This window comes from Sparus aurata, chromosome 19 (genome assembly GCF_900880675.1).
Source record: "Sparus aurata chromosome 19, fSpaAur1.1, whole genome shotgun sequence".
In the NCBI taxonomy this organism is placed as follows: Eukaryota; Metazoa; Chordata; class Actinopteri; order Spariformes; family Sparidae; genus Sparus; species Sparus aurata.
Genome location: NC_044205.1, coordinates 23,354,888 through 23,365,205, shown reverse-complemented (window position 1 = coordinate 23,365,205; position 10,318 = coordinate 23,354,888). Strand labels below are relative to the sequence as shown.

At 40.4% G+C, this 10,318-nt stretch overlaps 1 protein-coding gene across 2 annotated transcripts; it reads left to right on the top strand.

The window, feature by feature from the left end:
• The first annotated feature begins 1,071 nt into the window (after window positions 1–1,071).
• LOC115570302 (ATP-dependent zinc metalloprotease YME1L1-like) lies at window positions 1,072–9,269 on the top strand. 2 transcript variants are annotated; one of them, XM_030398783.1, is made up of 18 exons: window positions 1,072–1,302; window positions 2,311–2,430; window positions 3,282–3,450; window positions 3,581–3,682; window positions 3,792–3,901; window positions 4,285–4,435; window positions 4,559–4,666; window positions 5,111–5,284; window positions 5,442–5,594; window positions 5,684–5,816; window positions 5,916–5,978; window positions 6,270–6,382; window positions 6,519–6,674; window positions 6,818–6,969; window positions 7,066–7,192; window positions 7,541–7,614; window positions 8,071–8,157; window positions 8,254–9,269. In XM_030398783.1, the coding sequence occupies exons 1-18, from the start codon at window positions 1,267–1,269 to the stop codon at window positions 8,404–8,406; spliced, it is 2,181 nt and encodes a 726-aa protein (XP_030254643.1). In that variant the 5' UTR covers window positions 1,072–1,266; the 3' UTR covers window positions 8,407–9,269. The 2 variants fall into 2 exon arrangements, with proteins under 2 accessions (XP_030254643.1, XP_030254644.1); XM_030398784.1 differs by having other exon boundaries at window positions 4,559–4,642; window positions 8,254–8,856.
• The last annotated feature ends 1,049 nt before the right edge of the window (window positions 9,270–10,318 follow it).

Genomic DNA, 10,318 nt, shown 5'->3' with positions numbered 1-10,318 from the left:
CGCCTGCAGAACTTCACAGAGGCGCGACTAAACAGTCCAGAGCTCTTTAATTTCTGCGCATTTATTATTTCGGCGGGACAGAGACGGATCTACGAATATGAGAAAGAAAAGGAAGAAAGTAAAGCAATGCAAAAAGATAAGGCGAAAGAAAAGGGACCTTACAGGAACAAGCTCACACCAAGCGCATAACAGCGGTATTTGGAGTAGCTCTCGGACATCCAAAATATCGACCCATACGAGCTCCCTGCAGCGTGATGGCACAGAGACCTGGATCATTTACCTCCATGCACATACATGGACATCGTCAGTTACCTTGTTTTTGGTGTAAGTTACTACACAATGCAGGAGTTTAAAAGCCACAAGTCTTTGGAAAGTTACGAGACTTTCTGCTGCGGCTGGGTGCAGGATTTGGCCATCTACAAGCCCCGGGGTGGTGAAAACAGCGTTGTACCGGCAAAAAGACATTTTTAGAGAATGTACCTGTGTGAAAATGTAGAGAACACACTCTCATCGACTGGGGGTTGCGATCGAAAGTAAGGTCCTTTCTTCTTATTGCAGCCAACCAAGCAATCCGGCGTCTACTCGTCAGGTCAGAGACTTGCTTTCCTTATGCTGTGTCCATTTCGGCAACCTAAACTGTATCCCATTGTTCCTATGTTTTCCATATGAATCGTGTGAGGTACTGAATCAGTTTTTAACGCAGCAGTGACTTCCAGGCATGGTAAAACAGTGCGGAATTGTAAAAACCTCCACTACTACAGAGTTAAGAACACACGTAAACAATCGTGTTTTGCCGCCGGCATCCTGCCATCATGGCGGAGAGGGGGAAGATCCCGCGAGATCGAGGGAGGGGCTTTGTACCATGACGACAACTCCTCACTCTCAATAGAAATTGTGTAAGGACAGAAAAGCTAATTTTTTCCTGTAAACCACACAGTGGGAAAATGTAAATAAAATATATTTTATCATTTACTTTCAGTCATTTTCAATTCGATGTATGATAAATTTGCGGTTTGTGTTCCACAGGTGATGTAATGATGCAAGCAGCAACCGGTAGTGGTTCGCCTTTTGACGTCACTTTGTAGTCCATTTGACCTCGGTTGCCGGAGAATCCATTTGGCGTGAAGCTAAGCTGCTGAAAGTTGTGTAACAAGGAAAACAAAAGGACACGGCTCCCGGGAGGACTCGTCCATTTAAGTTGCACAGAGGGTATCTCCTCATACATTAACCCTCCGAATCCTCATTTTGCTCTTTAGCCCTGCGAAAATGTTTTCTCTGTCAACGTCGTTTCAGCCACAGCAGGTAAGCCGCCTGGATAGCAGCCTTTTAATTTAGCTAGCTAGTGTGTGTCCTTTTGACAATTTAGCGTTATGTGTCCTTCAGCAACAATGACAGGAAGGATGTAAAGGGGATTTATAATAACAAGAGTCTCTGTTTATCGCTGTTTATGCCATGTCTTCTCTCACGGTCAATGACAACTTTAGCTCGGCTAATGCTAGCAGTAACAAGTCAACGGTGCACATCTATATAATCAGCCCACGCTTACGTCACGTTGTCTTCGTAAGCTATATGAGAGCAGACGAGATGTGTACGTGCGGTTTGGGTCATCGTGGCTTTATCACCTGTTCTATGTGGGGGACAAAGAGGTTTAAAGTGAAATGAAGTGTGCTAACTGAATCTCCGAGCGGTCGAGGTTACATAAGTCCTATACATCTGACGTGTGTGGCCCATACCGCTCTGCGTGTTTGTGTAGAGTCAGCTTGAATAACACTGACATAACCGTCCTTTCTGCGAGACACTGAAGTACAAGTATGTTTTTAAAACAGTGTCTTATGTGAGCGTTTAGTAAACACAACACATATAAGATTATATGTTTTGCTTTTACATTTACAGACTAAATTGCACTTTATATGTTTTATAATATCTTATCATGTTCAGTATACTTCCTGTCAGTATACTATCTGTACATAATTGAACAACATAAATCCACACTGTAAATAATATAATATAGATTTAGAATAGTCCGGACTTCTCTCCAAACACTTTACTTACTTATTTACTTATTTAATTTTTATTCCATTCTTTAACTTACTGTTCATTCTTGTTCTTGTTCTTGTTCTTTCTAGTTGAATGTTTGGTATGTTGTGTTATGCATACGTCTGTGCGCATTGTGAGCGAAGAAAACATTCCAAGTATGTGAACACATTCCTTGTATGTGTTCACAAAGCTGATGCTGATTCTGATTCTACACGTCTCTCCATGTTTTGAGAGACTGTTCCTCACCCTGCTCTTGTTTTGGGTATCTGACAGATGATACTGCCGCTCAGCCAGCTCATCAACGCCCTCCACTCTCTGAAGAACTCAGCCACAGCTTCAGTCCAGACCCTGCACAGAGACTTCCCCCCGGAGCACACTTCATATCTAAAAGAGGTGAGAAGGACATCATGGACGGCTACCTGGCTTTATGTCAGGAGGGCACAAGTACATAATCGTCAATGACTTTGGTCAGAACTGGAATGACTTCACATACACAGACTTTTTTAGAGGGTGATACTGGACAAGACGCAATAAAAACGTATTAGTTACTCTGGACAACCTGTGGCAAACAGCAGATCTGCAGCCAGTAACATCTTGGAACCCTCTTTTCAGGCACATGCAAATATATCTAAACAAATCTCTCTTTTTAAACTGAACTGACTCATTAATAAAGCTGATTTAATTTTTTAGTTTTAATCATTTGTACCACAGGTTTTCCTGTAGAGAAAAAGATTGTACATAATAATAACAATAGTAGAATTCTTTTTTAAATGCACAGTAGTAACAATGTAAGCATTACGCCATAAAAATGCAAGGTTCTGTGTTTCTCAATTTTACACCAGCTATTATTATTACTCAAAATGTATTAAGGATATTGGGATATTGTAGTGTTTCACTTGATTTCTTATTCTTTGATTTATCTGAATTTTTATTTGGTGTGTTGTGAATATTTTTGTTCCCCAAAAGTAATGCAACACATTTCATTGGACTGTTTTTGCGTATCCATGCACATGCACATGCACATATGCAATTTATTCCGATATCCTTAACTAATTTGGAGTAGTGTATTTTGCAAAATCCTGGAGCACTGAAGCAGGTCAAACTTGTTTAGTGTATCTGTCAGGAAGTTAATTTCTGTATGTCTCTTCAAAAGTATGTCTTTAAAAAACTATACAGGGGTCATTATTTTCATAATTGCTTTACTAATGTATAGATAACCTGATTTGACCCTTCTTCCTTCACAGCCCACTGTGAGTCTGAGGGATCTGGGCCTATCAGATATCAGGCTGAGTCAGCTGGATGAGCTGGTCAGCAGGTTACTGCCGACATCGGGACCAGAGGAGCCTCCCACTGTTGCTTCACCATGGAGGACGAGTCACGTTTCTGGAGACAGCTTCTTCCACAATAAGCATGGTGAGCTGAAAAGCGACCCTAACTTTGTTGTTTTTTGAGAAAAGAACTTTTTAACTTTTTTGTTTGTTGTAGTCTGTCATTTGTTGATATATGTTAAGTGAGGTTAAGTTCAGCACTTTTTGTCTGACAGGGTTCTCACACAGAAGATTGGGGGTTTTCGGCTCCCCAGTATTTCACAGACAATACCACAGTCCCCTTAAAGAAATGTGCTCAGAGCTACAATTCCTGCCTGGTAAGAAAGTGACTTTAATAACTGAACTAAATTATCTATGTGTATGAACAGCTTGACATGCAGGACAGTGTTTAATGTTTTCATGTTTCTTACCCGTGTGTCTGTTTAGTGTGGGTCCAGAGTCGGGGTTTCAAGACACTCAGAAAGCCCAGACGAATGGAGTCTGGTTATGACGGCCCGGTGGCTGAGTCTGAGCCCTACACACCAGCCTTCATGAAGGTCAGCATGTCACTAAAGTTCAGCAGTGAAACATTGTGTGTTATGAAACGATTAGTGGCACCTTTTTGTGATTGTACATGTGCGACTTAAACTGAAAGTAGCCAAAACTTTTAGTCCCTGGAATTTCTTTTCACTACAAGATTCCTTCAGCCTGCTGTTGGCTGCATTTCCATTGCAGTCTAAAGACCGGTGAAGTTAAGATACATGATCTGCTGATGTATAGAAAAGTGACAGCTCTTGTTGAGGAACATCAGACAAAAACAAACTGGTTTGCAGCTGCAGATTTTAAATAACTGTGGCTGAAATATTTATGTTGAGCACTGAGACAAGAGTTGAATCTTGAAGCCACCAACCAACTCGCCTTCTTTTTTTTTTTATCACAGGGGTTGCTTCAGAGGGAAAAGGGACCAGAAGCACAATCGCTGGACCAACTGCTCACACAGAAGAATCTTCCAGACAACCAGCAGGAGGCTTTCAAGACTGGTTTCACTGAGGGCTTCATGAGGTCTCAGGCCTACACTCAGAGAACACAAGGTATGCAGTCAGCAGTTGCTGCAGGGTTTCTTCAGATGGCAGTGTTGAGTTAAGACGCAGAGATCCTATGATTGGCACAAACTACTTCTTATCTAACCTTTTATCCCTGCTCTGTTTTAATAGACTCGCTGAGGAGAACCAGGGTGATCCTGTTGGTCCTCCTACTTCTTGGTATTTATGGCTTGTCAAGAACCCCGTTTCTCTCGGGTAAAGGCTCCTTTTCTGATGCTGGTTTGTTTCAGTTTTATTCTTTCCTACACTTGCGAATCAACCCACAACCCTACATGCACACGTTAAACAGAACAGAGCTTGTTAGTCTCTATTTTCATCTTAAATGGTCGATATAATATATTTTTAATATGTACCTTCAAGCTAATTATTTAAAGTATCACCTCCTGTGGTGTGCATGTAGAGTTTAACTGATAATTGCGACATACTATTGTGTAGTCATGCTTAAATATCGATATCAACTATATCTGTTTTCATGCCAGAGTGCTGGAACTATTCAAATAGTTTGAAGTGATAATGGTAGAAAAGAAGCGCAATCGTATAGTATTTCCATATGTGACACAGTAACAATAATGTAACCAGCAGTTATGCTGTCTTTCATTTGAGACACTGTAAAGAAGTTGATCTGCTGTTACTGTACTGAACCGTAGTTGTGGGATTTCACAGTGAGGTTCCGCACCACATCTGGTCTCGACTCAGCCGTCGACCCCGTCCAGATGAAGAATGTGACATTTGATCATGTCAAAGGAGTGGAGGAGGCGAAGAATGAACTACAAGAGGTTGTCGAGTTTCTCAAAAACCCCCAGAAGTTCACTGTTCTCGGTGGAAAGCTGCCTAAAGGTATTCTGTTTTATATTTTCTCCACATTTCCTCCATTTCCTCTGTTTTTATTGTCCAAGCGTAAAATGCTGAATGCAAAAATTTGTCAGATGGTCTTGCCTAGTATTTTTTGAGATGCTGTTATTGTTCTTACTAGTTTCCTCTGTTATTCTCTCAGGGATCCTCCTTGTAGGTCCTCCAGGCACAGGAAAAACTCTGTTAGCGCGAGCTGTGGCCGGGGAGGCCGACGTGCCTTTCTACTACGCCTCCGGATCAGAGTTCGATGAGATGTTCGTGGGTGTTGGTGCGAGCCGAATCAGGAACCTTTTCAGTAAGTCCGCTGAACGTAGGACAATTTGAGTAACCAGCAGAGAAACCAACCAGAAGACGACAATGTCTCTTTTTTTTTGTGGTTTGCAGAAGAGGCAAAAGCAAACGCTCCCTGTGTGATCTTCATCGATGAGTTGGACAGCGTTGGCGGAAAGAGGATTGAGTCTCCTATGCATCCATATTCCAGACAAACAATCAACCAGCTGCTGGCAGAAATGGACGGGTCAGTTTTCAGGATGTGACTTTTTTTAATAGCCTTCATGTTCACAAAATGTTGTGATGAACTTTAACTTCCTGTTTTTAATGTTTGGGTATTTTGCAGGTTTAAACCAAATGAAGGCGTCATCGTTGTTGGTGCTACAAACTTCGCAGAGGCTTTGGATAAGTACGTTTACAATACAAACACAAATGTGTTTTTAATCTAGCATTTCAGCCTCTTATTTAAGGAGGCACTATGCAGTTTTAGAGAAGAAAATCAAACTCAGAAATCTAATATTTACGATATTAATGAGATAATAATAGAAACTCAGAAATATTTATAATTTTCAGTTATGGAAATTATAAATATTTCTGAGTTTCTATTATTATCTCATTATTATTGTTCTAAGATTTGTGTACTATGACTCTTAATTAGTCCTACTTTGCTCATTTTTTTAAATTTGTATTTATTTTTTAGTGCTCTGGTAAGACCAGGGAGGTTTGACATGCAGGTGACGGTCCCTCGCCCTGACGTGAAGGGACGCACTGAAATTCTCAACTGGTACCTCTCCAAGATCAAAGTGGACACTGGTAAGTCTCAGAGTAAAATATTCCAAATGATCCTGCACTTGTTAGCTGTTGAAACTCTTTTAAAAGCATTGTGTTGCCTCTCGAACACTGATCACCTTTTCATAAAGAAGGCATTTTCTACTGTGTTCTTTTACAGCTGTGGAAGCAGAGATCATCGCCCGAGGCACAGTGGGCTTCTCTGGTGCGGAGCTGGAGAACCTGGTCAACCAGGCAGCCCTTAAGGCGGCCGTGGACGAGAAAGAGATGGTCACAATGAAGGATCTGGAGTTCGCCAAGGACAAGATCCTCATGGGTGAGTACACGCAGCGTTTAGATCCGCTCTGCGACCCTCACGTCACATGAGACGGATTAGCTCGACACACTGTGGTTGGGAGAGAGGAAGAATGTTAACGAGAGATAACATGAATGATTTTATTGTATCCTTTTATAAACCAGGCCCTGAGAGGAGGAGCGTTGAAATCGACAAGAAGAACAAGACCATCACAGCCTACCATGAGTCAGGCCACGCCATCGTTGCCTATTTCACCAAAGATGCAATGCCCATCAACAAGGCCACTATCATGCCTCGAGGCCCAACTCTTGGACACGTGAGCTGTCTCTACTTGTGGCTTTACATGAATCTGACAGAAAGTGCCCAGTGTTTTATAAACTAAAGCTCATCCATCCTGCTCTCTGTCGGCTAGGTGTCCATGCTCCCAGAGAATGACCGCTGGAGCGAGACGAGAGCTCAGCTGCTGGCTCAGATGGATGTCAGCATGGGCGGCCGAGTCGCAGAGGAGCTCATCTTTGGAGATGACAACATCACCACAGGTACGAGAAGAAGAATTGAAACCTGATGTACTTTTATTTTCTTAATTGATTTGTTTGACTCATATTGTCTGTTATATTCTTTATTAATCAGTTCAAAACATATCGATCAGTGTTTCCCAAAGCCGAAGATGACATCTTTTTTGTCCTTAACCCAAAGATATTTACTTGACATTAAACAGAAAGATATTCACATTCAAGAAGCTAAAAATGAACTGGGACCAATTAGTTGATTATTCACAGAGATGGTGATTAATTTAGTATTCAACATGTCTGAAAATGTTGACTCTATCCTTCCTTTGTTTGTAATGTAGCGTTGGTTAAATCTTCTCCTGTTTTTGTGTATTTTAGGAGCCTCTAGCGACTTCGACGGAGCAACCAAAATAGCAAAGATGATGGTGACCAGGTTCGGCATGAGTGACAAGGTAAAATTACTATTTTTGTGGTTGATGAGTGAACATTTTTGTCCTCCCCATGAGCATAGATGGCAAAGTTTCTAAACGTTGCTGTCCTGGGGCTTTTACTGTGTATACATTGCTATAGGAACATTTTATATACACAGGAAAGCTTTTACACAAAGCCAAGTGTAAATATACTTTTTAGGTTTGCAGATTATCAATAAACTTTACTTCTTTTTGCCATTTTACCTACTTGAACCATGTAAGGTTGCTATAGTAGTTAATTTCCGACACAGATTTATTGTGAAGTTGGACCTGCAATCCTCCGACATCACTTCAACATATAATTACACCCAGGACAATTCAGCTCTGTCTTACTCTGAACTCCTAACAACACTCTCTTAGCTTATAATGATTGTAACTAATGCCTGAGAAGGTCCTTTGTTCATCCAACTAAGGGTGTAATTTGTGTGTTTGCTGCAGCTCGGTGTCATGACCTACGGTGACGTAACCAAGCAGAGCCCCGAGACACAAGCTGCTATCGAACGGGAAGTCAGGGTTTTACTCAAGGTGAGCTTTCCCTCTGCACTCTCTGTGTTTAATTTAATATATTAACACCTCTTTCATTATCTATTTATAATTAATCAATCTTTCTCTTTTATGCAGGACTCATACGAACGTGCTAAAAACCTCCTGAAGACCTACAGTAAGGAGCACAAGACGCTAGCTGACGCCCTTCTACAATATGAAACTCTGGACGCCAAAGAGATCAAGTTGGTGCTGGAGGGCAAACCACTGGACCACACGATAACTCAGTAGATGTTTTAGACTCTTGTATCCTGTGTATATATATGAAGCTGTGCAATTACGCACAGGCCTTTTGGAGGCCTTGTATTCCTTTTGTTTGTATCCCTCTTATTATCAATGTGAAGACGAGACCGAAATGATTCAGTTTCACCCCCTTCTACAAAGTTTTATTTGGTTAATTTTAATTTTCTTTGGATTTTCCTGCAGAGACAAGGATTCACAGCAGTTTTAAAGCACTTTGAGGTTTAATTGGATTAAATTGAAAATTTGTTCTCCACGTTTTTGTCTACCACAGTTCACAAAGATGTAATATCAGTAGCCTCTTTGTCATCTGCTCTGAAGATAAATGACTTCTGTCGTAGTTTTATACATCAGAGTCATGTTTGGTATCATAAAAAGGTTCCAACACAAATGATTTTGACAATGATCATGATTAATGAAGGTGAGATGATTTAATTCACGTGTCTATGTCTCATTTTAAATCTGTACAGACTTGTGAACACCGTAGGACCTTAAATTACCTCAGTCTAGAATGTACCATTTGGCTGTAGCGAGGTACAGGTGATACAGATCGCTGTTCATGCTGAACTCTTCATTTTACAGTGTTGTTTCAAAACATGATGTCCTTCAGTTGCATCCAACATATGCTATCTATTTTGTCTATTCTTATTTATTTAAGTGCCCAAAGGTGTGTCCTCTTTTTTTGACATTAGTGATAGGCCCTCATGTCCTACTCTGAGATCACCTGTAACTGATAAATGAGGGGGAATGTGTAAATACTGTAAGCGTGTGCAAAGATTTGGCTTTGTGCTTCTGTGTGTTCCTTTAGACAAAGGCCATGTGAAGCTCAAATAAAGGTTACTCTTACCCATTAAGGTGTTGCACAGTTCTTGATTCAAATCAAACATAAGCTTGCATTCACTGACATGTTTTGGCCACTGGGGGGCAGCGCAAGTAGGTGTAGCCTGAAACTGATGTCAGCTTGATATGTTAGCAAACTTCCTTTTTTATACATTTACCAGAAAAGGAGAAATTAGCACATTAGCATTTTTAGCTCTGCTAAATAAACCTGAAGTTGCAACATAAAGAACATTTTGTTTTGCAGAAATCTACTTTGGCAACATTTGATATTTATTATATTTACAGGGACAGTATTCTGACTATTCAATTCTGCCACATGAACTATAGGGGCAAGCTGCCCTTCACATCATGTAAATGACCTTTTTTTTTTTTTTTAATACAATTAATATACACAAATGAGGGGATTATATTTACCTACAACAAGCACAATGTTCACACCCCATAAGAGAGAGCCTCAATGAAAAAAAAGTAAACACAACGCTGTTCATATTCATATCATAAGAAACAAGCAAATAGAAAATTCCCATTCATCCTGTTAAGAAACAGATGAAGTTATCCATTATGTATATTCCCTGTGGAGAAGCTCAATAAGACCAGCTTTCACTTATTCACTACTACACTGAGATTCTGTAGTCACACAGCATAAAAGCATACTTTTGTCTTAAATTTGAGAAAAATGTCTTTCCTTTCCTGTACTTTTTTTTTTTAGATCTTTAAACACCTGATTAATGCGGTAAAAATCACCTTATTGATGACATGTTCAGGTAAATCTATGAAATATCCTGTCAGAGACTGTGTGACCACAGGTTGCAGTCAAAATGAAAAGTCAGAGGACTTTGAAATCTGCTAGTAAGAATTATATTCTTAGTATACACTGAGTTCTTTTGTAAGGCTGCAGAAAACAAGAACAAAGGCGTATTCACTGCTCTCTTTGAATGATCTTAACTTACAGTGTATTTAGTTCCAGATGAAGGCCACTGAGATGCATAAAGACGGGGTATTGTTGTGCCCCCGTCTCCCTTTTCATTGATGCCTAGCACAATGTTTATAAAGGGTGGGATCT

What these genes read in the sequence shown, in the direction of transcription:
- LOC115570302 (XM_030398783.1), top strand. Translation starts at nt 1,267, where the DNA reads ATGTTTTCTCTGTCAACGTCGTTTCAGCCACAGCAG. An exon ending in TTCGCAGAGGCTTTGGATAA is followed by an intron (nt 5,979 to 6,269) that starts GTACGTTTACAA and finishes TTTATTTTTTAG; the next exon opens with TGCTCTGGTAAGACCAGGGA. An exon ending in AAGTCAGGGTTTTACTCAAG is followed by an intron (nt 8,158 to 8,253) that starts GTGAGCTTTCCC and finishes TCTTTTATGCAG; the next exon opens with GACTCATACGAACGTGCTAA.